The 19,428-nt window shown below is 36.4% G+C and overlaps 1 protein-coding gene across 3 annotated transcripts in view; it reads right to left on the reverse strand.

Moving 5' to 3' along the window:
* BABAM2 (BRISC and BRCA1 A complex member 2) overlaps positions 1-19,428 on the reverse strand; it is a 163,261-nt gene that overhangs the window by 117,562 nt on the left and 26,271 nt on the right. For all 3 annotated transcript variants that reach the window (XM_030236357.2, XM_030236359.2, XM_030236358.2), the window contains exon 4: positions 12,323-12,417. In XM_030236357.2, coding sequence (XP_030092217.1) covers positions 12,323-12,417 — 95 coding nt within the window. The remainder of the gene's footprint in view (positions 1-12,322; positions 12,418-19,428) is intronic.

A 19,428-nucleotide genomic window follows, 5' to 3' on the forward strand; every position in this document is an offset into this window, starting at 1 on the left:
ATCACTGAAGCCAAGAAGAATGCAGAAATAACAAAACAATTATGTATATAGAAGAAGACTTGCTGCTTTCTGTGGCTGATATCAAAATCTTCTGCCTTGCTCACAAATCTATACATTATCATTTTACCAAAAGCACATGAATGCTGAAAAGATGGGGTTTTTTTCTCCTGAATTTGCTATAAAATTGTGAATAAAATGGCTTTTATAGAGAAAAGAATGATCACAGTGACTGGGGTATTGACAGACTAAGTTACATATTTCACTCAATAAATCCTATCTAATTTGAAATGAGATTTCTGCAGGCTTTCCAGAGTTAATAAAATTTAACAGAACAATCATTAATGCATTTAAAATAAAGAAATCCAGACTTGGATACAATCCCTTGCCTTGTTTGCCAAAAGATATCTTTAAATGAACTCTGCAGTGCAAACTCCCTGAGTTACTCAATAGTTAGCCAGTTAGACTGTAAGTGGCCCACTGTACCACAATATACCAGGATGAATCAACCCAAACTGCATCTGCAACTAGCTCTGCAATCATGCTGATCTCACACAATGGCCTACATGCACAACTCACATTGGTTAGGACCATCATTAATGTTTATCATTTTTTCAGTGTATCTTTGAAGGACTTGTCATTTCTGAGCACACAGATGGAGGCTCAAATAAACAATTCTCTTCTGTCTAGACACTGCTTGCATGTCTCTCCATGATCTCCCCTAACACTATGAGCAACTTCATGCATCAGATCTTAATTTAAACCTTTCAGGTTTTAATTTCAGTGCTTTTTTTTTTTTTTTTTTGGTTTTGCCATACTGCAACTTGTCAAACTTCCATCTTCTAAAAAGCTCAATTGTTGCCTCATCTTAAGAAGTACAGAAGGTTTGGTAGCAGGTTTAGTAGCATCCAAAGATGCCTGTATATTCTTGTGGACACAAAAGTCTGCTAATGTCATCTGTGACAACTAGGTAAAGCCCATTTTTCCACTTAGGGAATGAATGAAAAATGATCTTCAGGAATAAATTCAAAATAGCCTGCAGAAAAAGTAATGGAATGAGAACTTCCATCTGATAGAGACCAGACTCCAGAAGCATCACTGCCCACACAGCTGTAGCTATGGTCATACAGAAGACAGCCAATAACCATTTACCTATCCATAAGTAAGCAATTCAACATAAAGAAGTTAAATGCTCCTTCATGGCAGAAGTTTTCCTGGCTGACTTTTTTCATTATAGAACAAAGTTTCAGGACAAGGTCTTTCAGAAAACAGTTATCTAGAACCTTTAACTGATTAACCAACAGCATGTACATTCACAAAGTTTAGCCCTCTAGCTCATGTTGTGTGGCAATAGGAATGGAAAAAGAGTATTCAATTATTATTATCTCTACAGAGATTAGTAGACCATAGGTGTCCATCAAACTCTATCTACAGTGGAGAAATCCAAGCGATTCAGGAGATCTCCTCTGACAATCTGCCAGATATTCAGTTAAACAATCTCACCAAGGAGCATTGATTTTCACTAAGAAGTATAACCCCAGAGATTTTATTGGGCTGCACATTCAATTTGTGAATTCCCTGGCTCCTGATCCTGTCTGCTGACAGAAGTTGGCTGCATAAGCGAACAGTTTGATAGGGAAAGGTTTTCTTGACATTCAGACATGACCAGAGTTGAGAAAATGCATTCACTTGAAGTTGGTATAAAAGGCAGAGTAGAGCTGTTATAAGGCCACCCACAGAGTGCAATTTAAGCCATTTCAACAGTAACTCATTTAAATAGTGTTGTTGTATAGCAACAACACCAACTGGATTTCCAAAAGAGACAAGGAAAATTTGCAGCCTGACACTATGAGTTCTAGGGAGATCTTACAGGTGAGGCAAGTGAAAAACCTCCAACAAAGTAACTTCTCAACCCTATTAGCAAAGATATGAAGAGTTTAGCTTTCCAAAGATGCCATACTCTTCAACTTCTGGCAAAGAAACCGTATTTAAATTTTGTTCTGGAACATTCTGTGCTTTGTATTTTTTCCTTTATCCTTCCAAAAAAGCTAATCAAGAACCTATGAAAACTACTACTACCTTTTCCCTTTCTTTTTCTCAGTACAATAGGTCTCATGTTCCATAAAGCTGCTAATTCATAGGCTCCTTCACAGGTTATTGCTTATTTCATAACTCCAAGCAATGTCTGCAGCAAACTGTAATTCTACACTATCAGAAATGAAATACGGTAACAATTTCTAATTGATTTGAAGTTGTTTTTCTTTGAAATGTGTTTAAATACCCAGGTTGCCAGAATATCTTCCAGGAATGTGATTTTAAAGAAGACAGATTGCAACTGTTTTTCCTGGCTATACTACAGGAAATAACAGCAAGATCTTATTTTAAGTTAGTGTACTTCTATATTTCTAAGCAAGAAATTAACTTTCATGAGAAAATGTCAGTAAACAAAGCCTCCCAAGCCCGTAACAGTGGTAATGCATTTCTATAGCATCTTTCATCCAGAATTATCATAAAGAATAATGTTAAGTACAGATTTGCATTTTGTTTATATCTCTGCACACCACATGCAAACAACTTGCATTCTACAGCGGCTTAAAATCAGTACCAATGTAACTTTTTACCCAAAATGAGAAAGATCACAGTGTGATATTAGCACTTGTCCTCCACATAAACACAGAGGAGATACTGGTCCAGTGGTTAAACTGGTCCAGTTTCTGGCATTGGCCTAGAAACTGACATATCTGGTTTCAGTCCCCACTTTGCTCTACTCTGCATAGGCCACCACAGGGAAACTGCTCACAGAAAAAGGCACAGGATAATTATCTACCATATGCTCACATCTTTCTATCAACAGATATTTTTCACAGTATTTGCAGGGCTGGAGTGTTATAACAACTTCAAAGGCTTCAGTATCTTAGCAGCCAGCACTTAAACATCCTACAGGCTGCAGCTTCAAATCAATCACTGTAAACCTACATGCCATCTACTTGTCATCTTGTTTTCACAGGTTCTTCATATCCCTCTCCCCCAAAGCACCACTGGAACAACTTTCTGGAGTGATCTTCTTGAAATGATCATTTTTGGGCCCAGCAAACATCAAAACTTAACATTTCATAAAAACAGTTCAACTCTGGAGCAATTCTGTCATTGCAAATACAACCAAAGAATTTAGAGACCTTGTGTGCTCTGCTCCCATGAATACCAGATAAAAACGTTTGCACAAAGCAAAGCTTGGGATTGTCAGTATTTATTTTTATTTTTGGCAAGAGGCTGTGAAAACTGGATACAGAAATTAGAATAGCTTATAAACACTTAGTCGAAATCCCATATACCTGAAAGCTTTAAATTAGCAAGAAAATACAGAGCAGGAAAACAACATAATAGGAAATTAATTCTGCTTTCAGAACAGCATCTTATATCGTGCATCAAATTATTTTCCCTTTTTTCTTCCACTGGCTACACAGTGTGCTTCTTGATAAATGATGCAGTACCCAAAGCAGCTCCATAACAGATCCCAGCAAATCTGACACATGGAGAACACTCTTCTGCATTCACATAGAATAAATGCAAAACTGCCGCTCAAGTACCATTCACCCAAAAAAGGAGTAAACGCAGCTTCCAAAAGTCACTACCATTTTTTTTTCTATTTCCTGCTGAAGGAGAAGTGAAGAGACAGCTGATCTTGGTAAATTAAGAGTACTCAGGAAATCCAGAAGCTGTGAAGCTGAGCCCAGGAGAACATTTTGTATATTGTGCACTCTTCCTGAAAGGGTCTGCCTGTTTCTTCCACAGATCTCTCTTAGAAGATAATCAAACCCTTAAAATCTACAACTGCCTACTATCTAATTAATCTCCTAAAGACTTGACACGCATAAGCATTTCTTGTCCTACTTTGCTAAGAAATTAGAGGAAGTTTTGTTTCTTTACAGACCTCTCAGCACACCTCTCTCAAAGCAGATGATGCCTTTAACTGACCCAAGAGGGAATGTCTTAATTCCCTCAGCACGTATTAAATTCTGGGTTAGTGAATCCAATGCACTAATCATTAGTTTCTCCACGTCAGTACACTGCACTTTCTTCCCCTGGGAGCTGGCTACCAGGTGTACATATTTAACTAGACATGGCAAGTAAAAGGAACAAAGCACGAAAACAAGAAAAATTCCCCCACTCAACAAAGGCACATGCATCTTTTCCCTCAAGACTCACTCACCATGCCCTGATGGCAATGTGAACAGGCTTCAACTCCTCAGACCCTCAGTGGACCAGAGAACACACCACTGTTAATGCTTCACCTCAAGAGTCCCTTTCAAATAGTAAGTCTTTCACTCTTATCAGCCCTTGTGGATTTTCCTTTCCTGTCAACACAAGTAATTTTAGCTACAGCAAAAAGGCAGAACCTTTACAGCTAATGTTTTGGATAGCATCCACTAACATCTTTTGAGCATTTATCTGCACATGCAGAACTGTTTTCTTCTAACCATTTTTCCCCTTCCAAAATCCTACAAATTAAAATGAATGTATCACAAGGTGGATCTCACTGTTGTGAGAGCAGTATTGCCATCTTTATTTTCACATCTGTACTATAAGACCTTGAAATACAGTCCCTAAAGAAAACACTTACAAAATACCATTGTGTAAATTGTAAGATATTAGAAATCAAAATTATTTCTCTACCATACCAGAAAAATTTATTGCACATGAGTTCTCTTTTCTCAAAAAAAAAAAAAAAAAAAAAAAAAAAAAAAAAAAAAAAGGCATGAAAACACTAATTTGGTTCCTTTATGAAAGCAAAAGCTGCATCTCTGGGAAGATGAGTACACGGCAGAGTTCATGTAAAACTGCATGAACACTTCTACTGCAAACAAAAGACTAAAGATGCTGACTAAATTTGAATTATATTTCTTTAGTTATCTCTAAAAGAGAGCAGATATGCCTGAGGAACTGAAATACAAGATAGCAAGGGAACACAGATGTAAAAGAATGTAAAGAACGAGTAAAACAAAGAGAGGTTTTGAAACAAATACAGGCTGAAACTTAACCAGTAAATAGGAAAGAAAATGTATCTTCAGCCCTCCTCCATTTGGGGAAATGAATAGATCTTTTGAAAATCACCCCGAGTGCAAAGACATTTATTTCTTTGTCCCAACAATCTCTTCTGAAGCAAAGAACCTTCAGGGTACCAAACTTCAACTAATTTCATTGGAGAAAAGTGCAATTATAACACAATTCACAAGCCAGAATTAAATCAAATGCAAAACTGCATTATTAGACAGAATGACCACTTCTAACTGTCCTTTTGTAATCAGTTAATTTAAAAGTTTTTTCGACTTGAATATCCATAAGCAATGACCAACTTCCTCTACAGAAAAATTAATTATAATAGCACATCAATGTGAATTCAATGGGCATACTACACAGAATTTCAATGTATTCTCAATTCAGGAAGACTGTCCTAGAGTCAGTCTTCTCTCTCAAAAAAAACCCCACTCCTATCAAAACCCCTTGTAAATGTGTTTCTATAAAGCTAACAAGAGCTTCTGCCTTCAAGACATGCCTTTTCTTAATGTTTATAGGGTTCTTGTAAGGAAGTAGAATGTATTGTGACAGGAGCACCACAGAAAAACTAGTGGAAAATGAAAAGACTCTGGCCCTTTTCTGATAATGCTTTTCTCACAATTTTTAAAAAAACACTGCTCAAGCAAAGAATGATTATACATTAATAAACTGAACCAAAAATGGTCAGAAGTACATTACCACTTTGCTGGTTTACATTAAAGAGTTATAAATGCCAACATATCATTGTACTCCCAAACTTCCACCTAAAATATGTTCTGCTCTCATATGTCTGGCTTGGGATATCCAGCTTTATATATTTGGTATGAGCTATGGCTCGAAAGTGAATGATTTGCAGGAATTCATTATACCACTCTTACCACCAGCAAGGACTGTATTTCCTGCAAAGGAAAGACATGCAAGCCTAAACACCTTTTTCAACATTTTACATTAAGATTTAAGCATCCTGCTATTCTGGTCCAAGCTTCTGGCCCATCTAAATCTACAACCACGAAAAATATGGTTGAACTCATATGACAAACAAAAATTATTTTTTCCTAAAACAGCGCTATGAATAGAAAACCATAAAATGCTTTCTCCCCCTATTTTACTAGTGCACAATGATTAAGTCCTTCATTGCATGCACTTTATTTAGTATGGCAAAAAACCAATTTCTCCCACTTTGCCATCCTTCAGTCAAATGTCCATGCACATTCCTAATGCTCTCCAAAAACTAGTCTCTCCTAGGCTGAAATACTATATTTTAAAAGCTAATATTCTCTATTTTTTTCATATTCTAGGGAGAAATTGCATTATCAGAGAAGCCTGTGCCAAAAAATGAAAGGAAATGTTTCCCCCTGGAGCCCTTTACAAAATTAATGGAATTCATTTTGCCTTATACACCAGCAAGATTTAAGCAAGAAAAGCAAAACTACCTAGCTGAACAGATATTTTGCTCCCTCAAACTTAAAGAAGTATTATTAAATTATAGATTTTTCTTTTTTTTAATTTCTGGATTCACTAGGTGACAAGTCGAGACAAAATGCTGTAATTAAGTAAAGCACAACTTTTAACTCAGCATTCTCTTCTGCTTATGCTTTGAGATAGAAAGCCACGTCTTATAAACTGTGCTAGGAAATGCTGAAGTTTGGCAAAAAGAAAGTGAGATATGCAATGACTACACATGAATAGAAAATGGCAAAGTAATGCAATGTGGCTAACCATCTCTCAGCCCTATAAATACTAACAGCTCTAGACAAAAAGGACAAAAATGAAAGGCTGCAAGAGAAATCAAGAAGACTAAAACAAGGAGAAAGATGAATAATTTCCCAGTGTAGAAAGGTTTTGATAGACTCAAAGATGGAAAGATGAGAGGAAAACCTTTCCTGTCATCCTCTTGAACTCCTCCTGCTGGACTGCATAGTCACCATCTTTACCACACGTCTCCACAGATAATCCTAGCACTTGCTCTCAGCACCCTGTGACTTCTCAGAAGGAACTCCTGAATGCTGGCCTCACACATGCTCCAGTCAAGCTGGCCAGGCTATGCCAGGAGAGGATTCCCAGCCAAAATCCTCTTTTGGGGATCTCTCATTTTAAATCCTGTACTTATTCAACTTGACAGAGGGGCTGAATCAGATCATCTGCAGAGGGCCCTTCCAACCCTAACTATTCTGTGATTTTGTGATACCCTGAGGAACAGTGTGGAGCTCAGACACCAAAACCAGATCAAAATACATTAAAAATTATATTATTTCAAATGTGGCTTTAAAAGGAATGCTGCACTGGTATATCTCTATTTTCAAAAATGTGAACAAATATCTGTACCATAAGTGCCAACAATACCAGTCAAAAAGTCCTTGGCAAAGTTCCTGAATAAATTACTTCTCTGATGGTATAAAATGTGATTTTTTTTTTCCATTCCCTATCAATACCAGACAAACTTCAGCAAGGCTGCAGTGACTACATGCATATATATACATATATATACACATATACACACACGTGTGTATGCATACCTGCATTCCCCATATATACAAATAAGTAGGATCAATAGAGAGGGACAGGAATAAAAAGGTTTCAGAATTAATGATTGTTTCAGAAAATTAAATGTTAAATAACATGGGATTATAAATAATCAAAACATATATTGACATATAAAGTCAAGACTGAAAAATGAACATAATAAATGGGAATATAAAGTAGTTCAAAATAAGGAAAAAACCTTCTAATGCATTGAAGGATCCAATTCTGCATTCTGTTTCACTAAAGTTCCCCAAGTTCAACTGAAGCTGAAGTAATTTAAGGCTTTCATTACAAGAGCAGCAGGTTAGAGGGTCCAAGAATGAAATCTGCTGCTGCCATTTGAAATAGAGCACACAAAAGAGTTAAAGAGATTGAACTCACCCATGCATTTCTCAGACAAGCAGAACCCACTGCTGTGGCTTTATATTTTAAAATCACACTCTAAAACCAGTGAACTCATTGCCCTTATGGGGGGCTCTCACACTAGAACACATAACAGCTGAATCCTTGCTAACAATACAACTGACAGACCTTTTAGAACAAAATAGTTCAAACAGCATTAGTTAATATAAGGGGTATTTGAGCTTTTTTAGAGCTACTGTGAGCAGGGGGACAACAGACGCCATTAAACGTGTTTCATGCACCTGAGTAAATAAATAAAAATTAATGGAAGAGGGGGATATTTAAAGGATCTCTTCACTACCCATTAAAAGCTAACTCAGCAACCAACAGAAATAATGATTAAGACTTTGAATAGAGACACACAAAAAATACAACCTTCACGATAGTTCTCATATAGCCAAATGAGTCTAATAAGCACAAATACAAGAACTTAAAAACAAACATTGGTCTACACAAGATATAGAGTGTGACAGCCAATACACTTGAGTAGCACAATGAGCTGAATTAACTCCACAGTGTCTGGAATCTGTACTCAGTATCAACAATTACACAAGGGAAAACAATCCTCCCAATGCTAAGTATGGGCATCAGAACTGCAGCAGCTTATTCTCTGAAAGTCTGTGATGACAGCATCTTTCTCCCATACAAACACAGCACTAAGTATTCCCACAAGGAATATGCTATATTCTAGCCCACAAGGACTCATTCAGCACTTACTAGGCTTCAGGAAATGCTCATGTCCTCTTGATTCCATTCCCATTAAGGCTATTGAAGCCTTTTTGATAGCAATGGGTGGGTAGAATAATTCTGGCAAGACTAGCTGGAGACCTGAAGTAGAATACTAAGATACCCATTTCCTTGAACTAACAGTTACCTTGCTTATACTTCTATTGTAGTCTCTTTGCCAAACAGAAGATAATTCAAAATCATTGGAAAAATGGGGTTAACATTTTGAATAAGCACTTCAACTATTAACTGGCTCACATTAACAATCAACTAGGCTAACATAACAAACAATTCTTGTTACTCAAACTGGCGTCATGGTAATGAGCTCCAAATTAATCTCATCCGTACACAATCACTAATCTTGTTGTGTGCCAACTGAATTTTTAATCAGAACGGAGTGAATCATAGGTTGTTTTTAAAATACATTTCTAATACTTGTCATCCAAAATGAATAAACACTAGAGCAGGAAAGAACTTTCCTATTTACATTCTGAGAAGCTGATTTTATTTATGCATACTATACATGTAAGTATCAAATGCATTTGATAGGAAAACATTCTTAAGGACAAGAAAATGTAAAAATGTTTCTTTTTAATAACTCTTTGAGCATGAACAGCACCACCAACCTAAAGAATTTATCTCCCCAACTGTAATTAAAACTGTACAACAAACCAAAAGGACCACCTGCCCCACTGTTGAAGCGCTCTGCAATGCTGACATCATTGGCAAGATCAGCATGCACACAACTAGACCCTGTGACCAGCAGAGTAACCACTACTGGTAAGACATGTAATGAAGCACATACTTTGCAGTGCTGAACTTGAGACTCAAGCTGAGTTTTAAATCCAAGTGACTTTAATGTTTGTGCAAGACACAAAAGCAAAGCTTAATTTCAATGAGCATTTTCAACTTGATTCTGCAATTGCAGTATCCATTCAAGAAAGCATTAGCCCTGCTTATAAAACAAGAGTACTCAACACATTGCTCTACTGCTGAAATACTGGTCTAATCATTCAGGAATTCTCCAGCAAAAAAAACCCAACACCAACCCAAAACATGAACTATTGCTCTACAGCACCCACTTTTTAGAATGCAGTATTTCTGGAATCTTGCTTTAGCTGTCTGGCTAACAGCTGCTTAACTGAACACCTATTACCATGCTCAGATGAAAACCTAACTGGAAGCTCTGCCCATGGCCATGGAAACTGAAACAATCTGCAACACAGCCATTTAAATGTCTTTGGGGATGCCTACTGACAGCCTCCATTAGAGCCACACGAGCTTGAGGAATCTGGAGTACCTGGTTCTCCTTTCATGCTAAGCATAATGCCTGACTCAAGTCATCTAACAACATGTGATGACTTAAAAAACAAGACACTCAGACAGATGAGACCAGTGCATACAGGCTCAATGTCAGAATTCCCACAGATCCAATGGCACATATTACTTACTTTGAGACTGTGCTTCTCATTGAATAACATCTACATGCTTTTGTGCATGGTAGATTGTCTTTGGATTGCCAGGAACTGTTGCATCAGAAGTATTTGAAGACTACCTAAGATTAAGAGCACTGAATTATGGTCAATGTACTAATCAGTATTTGACTTCTAGTCAGTAGACAGCTATGTTAACATATTTAAGAATTCTGCTAATATCTTAGCATTCAATTAAAATTATCTTCAATAAACAGCTCTCACATTTGTGGAAAAAAGGGAGCTATTCAAAGACTTAGCACAATAAGCAAGTTATTGTTGATGCAACATTTTAAGGAAAAAAATCTACAAACCATATGGAACTTTAAACAGTGAATGCAAAACTAAAGGAACACTATGTAGACCACAGCTGCAAGGCAGGAATAACATCCTCCAAAACCATCAGAACAAACTGAAGGTTACATTTACATAGTGAATCTTTCAGCAAGGTATAATGACCAAAGGAACACTGTTGGCATGCAGATTTCTTCTTTGGTTTGTTCTAATTACTTCCTAATAGGCTGGTTAATATCTCATTATGTATCAAGAAGCAAATGGCTCTTCCAAGTTGCTTTCCAATAAAAAAGTCAATAATTTTTTTTCTGTGCTTAGGCAGAAGAAAAGCAACACTCTCAAAAAAAGCATCATTAATGAACAATGTAAGAAATAAAGAAAAATAAGGAGGTTTTTATCTTTGCAGGTTTTTCCTGTAGATCACAACTGTTAGTGACTTCTTTTCACATGAGAAATATGGCACCATACCACTTCTCAGCAAGCTTCTCCATCTGAACAGCATTTCTGCAAGATGCCCCAAATTATTTTATTTCTCATTTGCAATTTGTTATTAATTTCTGTTTTCCAGTAAGGTGGAAAGGTGCTTAGCTTCTTTTAATATTAACTATAAAAAGTAGTTGCTAATGTAAACACTTCTCAAGAGGTTGTATGATTGTAAAGGTTGTGAAACAAATGAGAAAAAGAGGAAAATAGAATTGGTAAATAAAGGAGTGTGAAAACAATACTAGAAATGCCATAGAAAGAAAAACCTTTTCTATAAAGTAGTGTAATGAAATTGCTGTTCATCAGCACCATGCCTCCTACCCAAAGGAGTTTGTGAGCTTAACAGAAAAGTGACCAGGAGAAGAAAAGAAATATGACATTCACCTTTTAAAAGTTCTATTAGGTATGCTAAAAATAATTATTAAAACCTATTCTTCTGATCTTTGTATACAACTTACTGTAAAGTGAAAGGTAAAACCAAAACCCAGTATTTGTCATGTCCCACATCACGGACATGTTCAACCTTCATCATGACACCCGTACCACAGCACGACAGCCACCGCCTTCCTTTGGGGACCTCTGGAGAGGTGCTCACCAGGCACAAGAGGAGCTGCAGGTGAGGGCTCTGCACTGTCTCATTAGCAGCTGCTAGTAAGTTTTGAGAGGTAGAAGTATTGTAAAAGCATAAGCACTGATAACTTCTTCAAACGAGGCTTTACTACTTGAGGCTCACTGTAACTAGTGAACAAAATGCTTGGTTTCAGGTCGTGGTGCTTCTCCTTCTGAAGTAATAAGGCTGTATAAAAGTATTTTCTCATTAATTTCTCTTCCTCTCATCTTTTAGAAATTAATTTCTTTGTCTAGATAACCCTAACACACATGAGCACATAGTTTTCTTTAATGCAGTGGTTCCCATAACGTATTAACTCAATACGTCCTTCCTCAACAGAAAACAAAAATCAACAATGTGACACCAAATTACATAACTTTATTTTACAGATAAATGCTTTTAAATTTATGAACTTTTTTCCTGAGACAGATAATTTAAAATGGTCAGATATTAGACATATTTTTACAGACATTCTAAGTAACTAAAGGTAAACGATAATATTGTCTTGATTAAAATGTTTTAAACTTTGTGCCCCCTCCTCCTTCCCCCTAATTTTAACTTTAAATTCAACTTTAGAAAGCAGTAAATTCAACTTTAAATCACTTTAGAAAGCAATGTGTTTACACTCAAAATACCAGTGTGATAAAAGATGTGCTTCTTTTTTATTTTGCATTGTCATAAAATTCCTGTTCCTGAAGCTATTCTAAAAAAGCCAAGTCTCTCTGCAAGGCATAAGGCTCTCAAACAGCAAAGTACTTACATGCAAGGCAGAAGGATCTGGCAAAAACTCAGCATCCTCTCCAAAGATAAAATCTGGTGGCAGGTCAGGATAGTGAGCATTAAAAATTATATCCCCTGAAAAGCAATAAATGGAAACATTATTTGCACTTTTATATATGTGCTTATAAATAAAAAATAAAATAATCACATACAACACACATTTTTAAACACAGAATTTGACAGCTATATTACATATATTTAGTGTATATATCCATATAATTTTTACAAAAATCCATATGCAAGATAAGCATCAGATGTTTTGGGGGATGAAGTCAAATTCCTGAAGCGCAGCTTCTTCCTCCTCTGCAAGCAATGAAACATGAAATACATTATTGCTTTGTATCTCAAATGGTAATTCGAACACTATTGAGGGTCGCCTCAAAACACTGAGTTAGAAAAGTGATCTTGTTTTAATAAAAAGTACCATATTGAGATGGCTGTGTTTTGTCTGTTAAAAGTCAACTGCGAACTACTAAAGATCACGACTTTCAAAATACCAGAGCTTTTAAAAATTAGTAGCACTTACTCCCTCACTTCTCCTCACCACTGCCAACTCTTAGAAGGAAGAATACACAGTTCAATAGGAATCATTCCAACTACCCAAATTCTGGCCAAGAGAAATGCAGTATTGCACATTTAAATGGAGAGATAAAAATTAACTGAAAATATAAGACTTCATCACAGCTTGGCAGTAAGCTCTCATCTTGCCAGTGTCACAAGATATGCAATTAAAAGAATTTGGGTTCTAGTATTTCACTAGTACACATACTTCAGAGTTCACATAGATCAAGAGGTGGTCATATGCATCTGAGCTTTCAAAAAACCCACCCACTGTTCAAGAAAAAAAATTAAAAAGAAAAATAAATGTTTTTAGCCTTACTTGTCTACCTCTCCATCATTCTTTATGACAATATGAAAGAATAACTGAGCTTTTGCATAAAACAGATTTATGAGGAAGAAGACATTAGAAAAAAAGACTGCCTACTATGTGTTACAACTTGTTTAAAATCCACACAGCAAAGTAAAACCAGCATAGCAATCCTTACAAACAATTCTGTACAGAGAAAGTTGCACCACTTTTTATTTCTTTAAAAACTGTGAATACAGAACTGGAGAAAAGCATTAGGTGAACAAATCTTGCAAAGCCACATTGCTGGCTCAATGATGTCACCATCTCAAGGCATTTAACATGACAGCTTTAATTGTGGATATTCTGTAAACTTGGCCTTAACTGGAAGCAAGGATGCCATGAAGATTAATTGAGGGGATGAAGGCTCAAGAGCAAGAAGCCACTGTCCAGTCTGGGGTAGGTATTCTCTACAGTACGGCTCCAAGTCACAAACTCACTGATCATGTGGCGAGTACAGCACAGTGTGGGTTTCTCCTGCCCATACTCCCACCTTCCTTTCACAGCTGTCAGGAGCACGTGTAAGTATGGGGTGCAGAAAATAGCAGAGGTCTGCCAGCTTAAATTCCCAACACATTCAAACTAAAAATAAAACCTTTCATTTCATTTAAATTTCATTTAAATGAATGAAACGTGCACCAGTCCTGGAGGAAAAGGCATAAAATTGCAACAGGAAATGCATCTGTATTAAGTAAGAAAAATAATTACTAGAATAGCCTAAACCATAATACAGCACTGAAGAATTCAAAAAAGTTGATGCTTACTAGGTTGGGTAGTTCCTACACCACCAAGACACAAGGCTTTTCTTGATATTTACTGCAATTAAAATGTCATGTATGGCTCCTTTCAACAACCTCATCAATTTCTACATAAAGAGCAGTGAACCTCAGGTTATGTACTGAAGGAGATTCACCTTTTCCTCAGTTTTGAAAGGGGCATGAATATGAGTTATGAGTAACTCAGAAAACAGCACAATGTTAAAGCCAGGCCCATGACTTAGGCAGCCAATGCCACTCCAAAGGAAAGGACTGTACCTACGCTTCTGCCATGGTCCTAGGTGATGCTAAGTAACTCTTTTAGCACACATTTTTCATCCTGCAGGTGCTAGCTGCATACTTTTCATTCTCTGCATCCCTCCTTTAACAGAGCTGGTGAAACAGAGTAGATAAGATATATCTACTGCTCAGCTCACTTAAGAGCTGCACTCCAACTACACACATACTAAAAAAAGCTGCTTAGACTAAAAGAAGGATCAAAATAACAGCGTATTTTTGATGTTACAGCTCCATACTTGAGAAGTGAAAAACTATTACAGAACCCTACATCACGAGGCAGCTTCAAGACTCTGTTTGAGTAGTGAGATTGGCAATAAACCACATCCACCTCTACGAGCTGCACAGTAAGGGGTGAACATCAGCAAAGCTGAGGCAGTAGGTGCAACTTGGAGGTTCAGGTAGGCACAAACTCTTTCCTTTCACAGAGTGAACTCACAGCAGCTCCCAGAACACCATTATATGCAGTGCTCAATATAACAGTAAATTAAATTTTGCATTAAGACTTTAACATGCTAGGTGGTAAACTTGAACAATTTGGGGTTCAGGTCAGCTGCACATGCCAGGCAATGATTCATGCTGGGGGATCAGGGACATTTGGACATGGTACCCTCTTCTGACCACTCAGCTGTGATGTGTGGTCACACCAAGGTCAGGTACATCATGTTGCAGCTGGACAAACCAATTTATTACCTATCTCACATGTGCTCACATTTGTTCTTTGGACCTTCTGTCAGATCCCTTCTTTGACTAAATATCAGTGGCATTATGAGTCCTTATCCACAGTAAATGACCAACTATGAAGATATTTGAATTTTAAAAGTGTTCATGACCTACTGATACCAAGGAACTATTCAGGTAGAACGGACAGAATCCAGAGTAAAAATTAACATTGTGATATATGATTTTCTGTTACTCATAATTATTTATAATTTCTAAAATTGCTTCTATTTGTCCAGGGTAAACATGCCTCAAATCCAAATTCCCAAGTCCTTTAAATGTAAGTCACTTTGAGACCAAATATATCAATATTAATGCCAATGTGTATATCAAGATTATTTTTCCTATAGTGTATTCAATTTCCAAAAGGCCACATTTTATATAGCTACATAGGTTTTCCAGGCTTCAGAATAAATAAAACTAGTAGTTCAGTGCCTGCTAATGATACATTTACAAAACACTATTGCTGAGACCATACTCAAAATATTCTACAACCCTTCGGAAATGAAAAACTATGCCATTGCTCTTATGTTCTAACTGAACAGAAATGTATCCTTTATGCCCTCCTTCCTTCAGTACCATAAGCTTTTAGCCAAATGTAAACCTTAATTTATTCTGCTACAATCAAACCTCACACAGGCTGGCTGACAATTTAATAGAGACAAAGAAGTACAGAACAAAATGTTGTTTCCACTTCAATGTTAACAGTTAGAAAAGAGCAGTGATCTTCTATCATCAGTGGCTTTCATTCTGGAAGTTAAAGACAGCATCTTACTATTAAAGATTTGACCTTAGAACAAATTTTTAACATATTTAAAAATGAAAAAAAACATTCCCTCTGTCAAATCTTATTCTATTAAGTTGTATTTCTGCCATGAATCCAAAGATGTTCAACTATTTCCTAAAACAAAAGAAAAATGAACCCTTTTTTTAAACATATCAGACATCCATACACATCACCCCCAGTCTCTCCAACTTTTCTGTTCTGTGCTCTCCCCTTCCATACTGTTGCACTTATGTCTTGCTTAATTTACATACTAGAACAGAAAAGGTAACACCTCTGACCCTAAAAGGCTTAGGCATCAACAAAGGTGTTTGCCCTATTTGCAGCTATGAGCATGAGCTATTTTCCTAAGTCACAGCAGCAAAACCACACAGCAACAAATCAGACACAGACTAAGAGGATCCATCCTAAAGCTGAGTTTTGTTCTTGTTAAATATCAAAACCCAGAGAAACTAAAACTGCAGTTATCAGTTTGCTTGGCAGGGCTGTGACGTGTAAATAAAACATGCTTCATTACACTCCAATAAAAGGTATTTAAACAATCACAACAGCCAACGCAAATCTGGTTTTACTTCACATAAATATTAACACTAGCCTCTGCAGTAAGCTTACAAAATATAAGGTGTTAAATGTTTTGAATCACAAGTTAACAGTTTGTCTTGACCTACTAGAAATAGCCATTTTTATAACAAGTACTATATTTAATGCTTACATGATATTATCTGTGGCTTACCCTCTTCAAATATAACTGGGATAAATAAAATAAACACTTTTAACCAATAAAGTCATTTGCAAAATTGCTGTACTTAGAGTTTGTGAACATTTGCCATTCTAACCTTGGAGGAAAAAAAAAAAAGAAAAAAAATCAATACAGTCCTGCATTCTCTGCTCTGCTCACCCAAATGATACAAATACCCTTTTCCTTGCATCTCCAGCAAAAAATTCTAGTTTTGCATATGTTTCTACTCTATTTGTCCTTTTCTATTGATGGAAGGCTGACTGTGTGGTGCTCCACAGTACTACTGACCATGACTATTCCAGGGTAAGAGCAAGGCAAGCAAAACCTTCACACTCCTCATTGTTGTAGATATACCAGCCAATAATTACTTTGATGGAATTACATTTCCAATTATCCAAAAATATTACTTTCTCTTCCTTTTTTTCTCCTCAGGCAAGCAGCATTAAATGTTGAAATGTTTTACTTCACGGAACTTCAAAAGAAAAGTTAATTTGCTCCCCACAGACAAAAAGATAGAAATATTAATACTTAAATCTATAATTTCTTTTAAAACTCACATGGTCTGCTCTTTTCTCATCTGTCAAAATGCATAAGCAAATCAACAGAGGAATAAGAATTGACTACAAGTAACACAGGTGTATCTCAGCAAGAAAAGGAGAAATTTCTAAAAGCCCTACATTCACTTTCCACTGGCCTATCCAGTTCTTCCTCTCCTGGTAACTTAATTTTTGGTGTATTTTTCTTCTTTTTTTAAACCAGACTATAAATTTGAAGTACTGAAAAATGTTATGCTAGGAGTTCCACAGCATTAACATCCCTGTTTAACCAAGAGCAGCAAAATTAGGAAGCATTCCACCAGTTAACTTCCTAAACTCTACTTCTGAAAACATATCTATATGCTTCACTTTCTTCTGACACCAAGAATTTCTAAGTCAGCACTATGTGGAATAAACATGTGGCCACTGCAACCTAGAATAAGACCAATTTGAATGGAATTTGCCATGAAAGAGATCAACCCATTTGGCTTTTAAGAAATGCAAATGCAATTTGATCACAAAATGCATTCACAGATAATAAGGCAATTGCTGAAACAAGAGAACAAACTATGTGCAGAATCAGTTCTGGGAAAATACAGAAAGTGCTCTTATTGAGTATTAAAAAGGAAAAACCAGTAGAATTATATTATTCATCAATTCAAAATTCAACCTGCCTCTTCTAGAACCCATGCAAACTGTAGACAAGAACCACTGATCAGTCTCTTCTATAAACAAATTCTTAGCTAAACCAGCCAGTTTTAATTGTCTTTACAAATACAAAAGTAATCAGCCACTCACTGCAACCAAGATACTAAGTCAGTGCAGTCAGAAGTATGAAAGGATTTAAATTACCTAAATGCAGACCTACCTGGAATCCTTGTCACTGGATTCCACGCTAAAGAATTTGTTCTGCAGGCTTTAAGTCAAAAACTGTAATATAACACCTATAGAACCCTTTTCTAATTGGTTGACAAGAAAGATTAGTTCCTGAAATTACAATAAAACTTGTTAAATACAAAACTACTACTACTGAAAAAAGAGACATGAGTAATTCTATTTTGCTGTGGTACTGATGCTAACGGGCTATTCTGCTGTCAAATTCAGGGTGTTTTTGACCTTAATTTCTGATGTGATGTAAAATTCAGATATCAGAAAAGGCAGAAAAGTCAGCTTGAAGACTCATAAAATCATCTCAAAATAGAAGGACAATTTGAAAAAAATATTTGATTGCATCAGAAAAAAAACAAACCAACTTCTCAGCACCTCTGTGACAGTCCAGAAGAAATTCTAGCTACTCCACTGCACGCAAGGCTGTGGAAGACCAAGTCTCCATGAACTTGGTGCAGCTGATTAAACCAAGTTGTTTAGTCTCATTTGAGATGCTTCAGGGCACATTTACAGCAGCTATAGTACATGGTTTTCAGAGAGAAACCCTGTAGGTCAGAAGCTGAAAAGGCCAAGCAAGGTATTCTTGGGAACTTCAGAGTTAAGACATCTCTAGTTAGGTTAGTGAATCAAGTCCCACTTTTCCAACAGAAGAAAGAAATAAATAGGATGAATTTGCTGGGTGTTATTTTCATTCTTGGACAAAGAGAGGCAGGTGTGGGTCATTTTTTCTTTAACTTCAACTGATAAATGTTGCTGTAGGAGAAAAAAAAAAGAGCTGTAAGACTACAGAAAGTCTGTTATTTTGTAAAGTGGGAAAAACTGTAAAAATGGAGTATCATTAAGTAAACTGGATCCCCAGCTGAGCAAGAAGTCATCAAGACAATCTCAGTAACTTGCAGTTCTGTAGCTGGGCAACTGCATTCTCAGAAATCTTAGTACTAGAATTGAAGTGGACAAAGATGAGAACAACAGATAATTCAAGATGGGATAAGATACTGGTAGAAATTAAAGCCAGGCAACACTGAAGAAATTAAAACAGAAACACTGGGTAGGTGAGAAAAGGAAATGTAAAGTCAAAAGATAAATAGATTCAAGCAAATGGATCTGAGACCATCACCAGTATGTGCATCCCAAATAGGTGAAAAAAGGAGAAGGAGCAAGGTAGGAGGCATTATGGCAATACCACTGTGGAGGCCTAACATAAAATCTTTTCAGCCTCTTTAAGTCCACACTTGTACATAGATACTTCTAAGGTCAGTTCTCTTGAAGAAATACACTAGGACTTACAACTGCAAAACCTTCTGTAATTTACTTGCTCAAGAGAAGTCCAGAGCATAAAAAAAAGTGAACAAAGAACCCAAGTAAGAGAAAAGTGATTATTTTAAAGGGGGAAATACTGTTGTAAACTTTGTATTCAAAGAAGAAATAATTATAAGATTAGACTCTCTTGACACTCTCAT

This window comes from Serinus canaria, chromosome 3 (genome assembly GCF_022539315.1).
Source record: "Serinus canaria isolate serCan28SL12 chromosome 3, serCan2020, whole genome shotgun sequence".
Taxonomy (NCBI): domain Eukaryota; kingdom Metazoa; phylum Chordata; class Aves; order Passeriformes; family Fringillidae; genus Serinus; species Serinus canaria.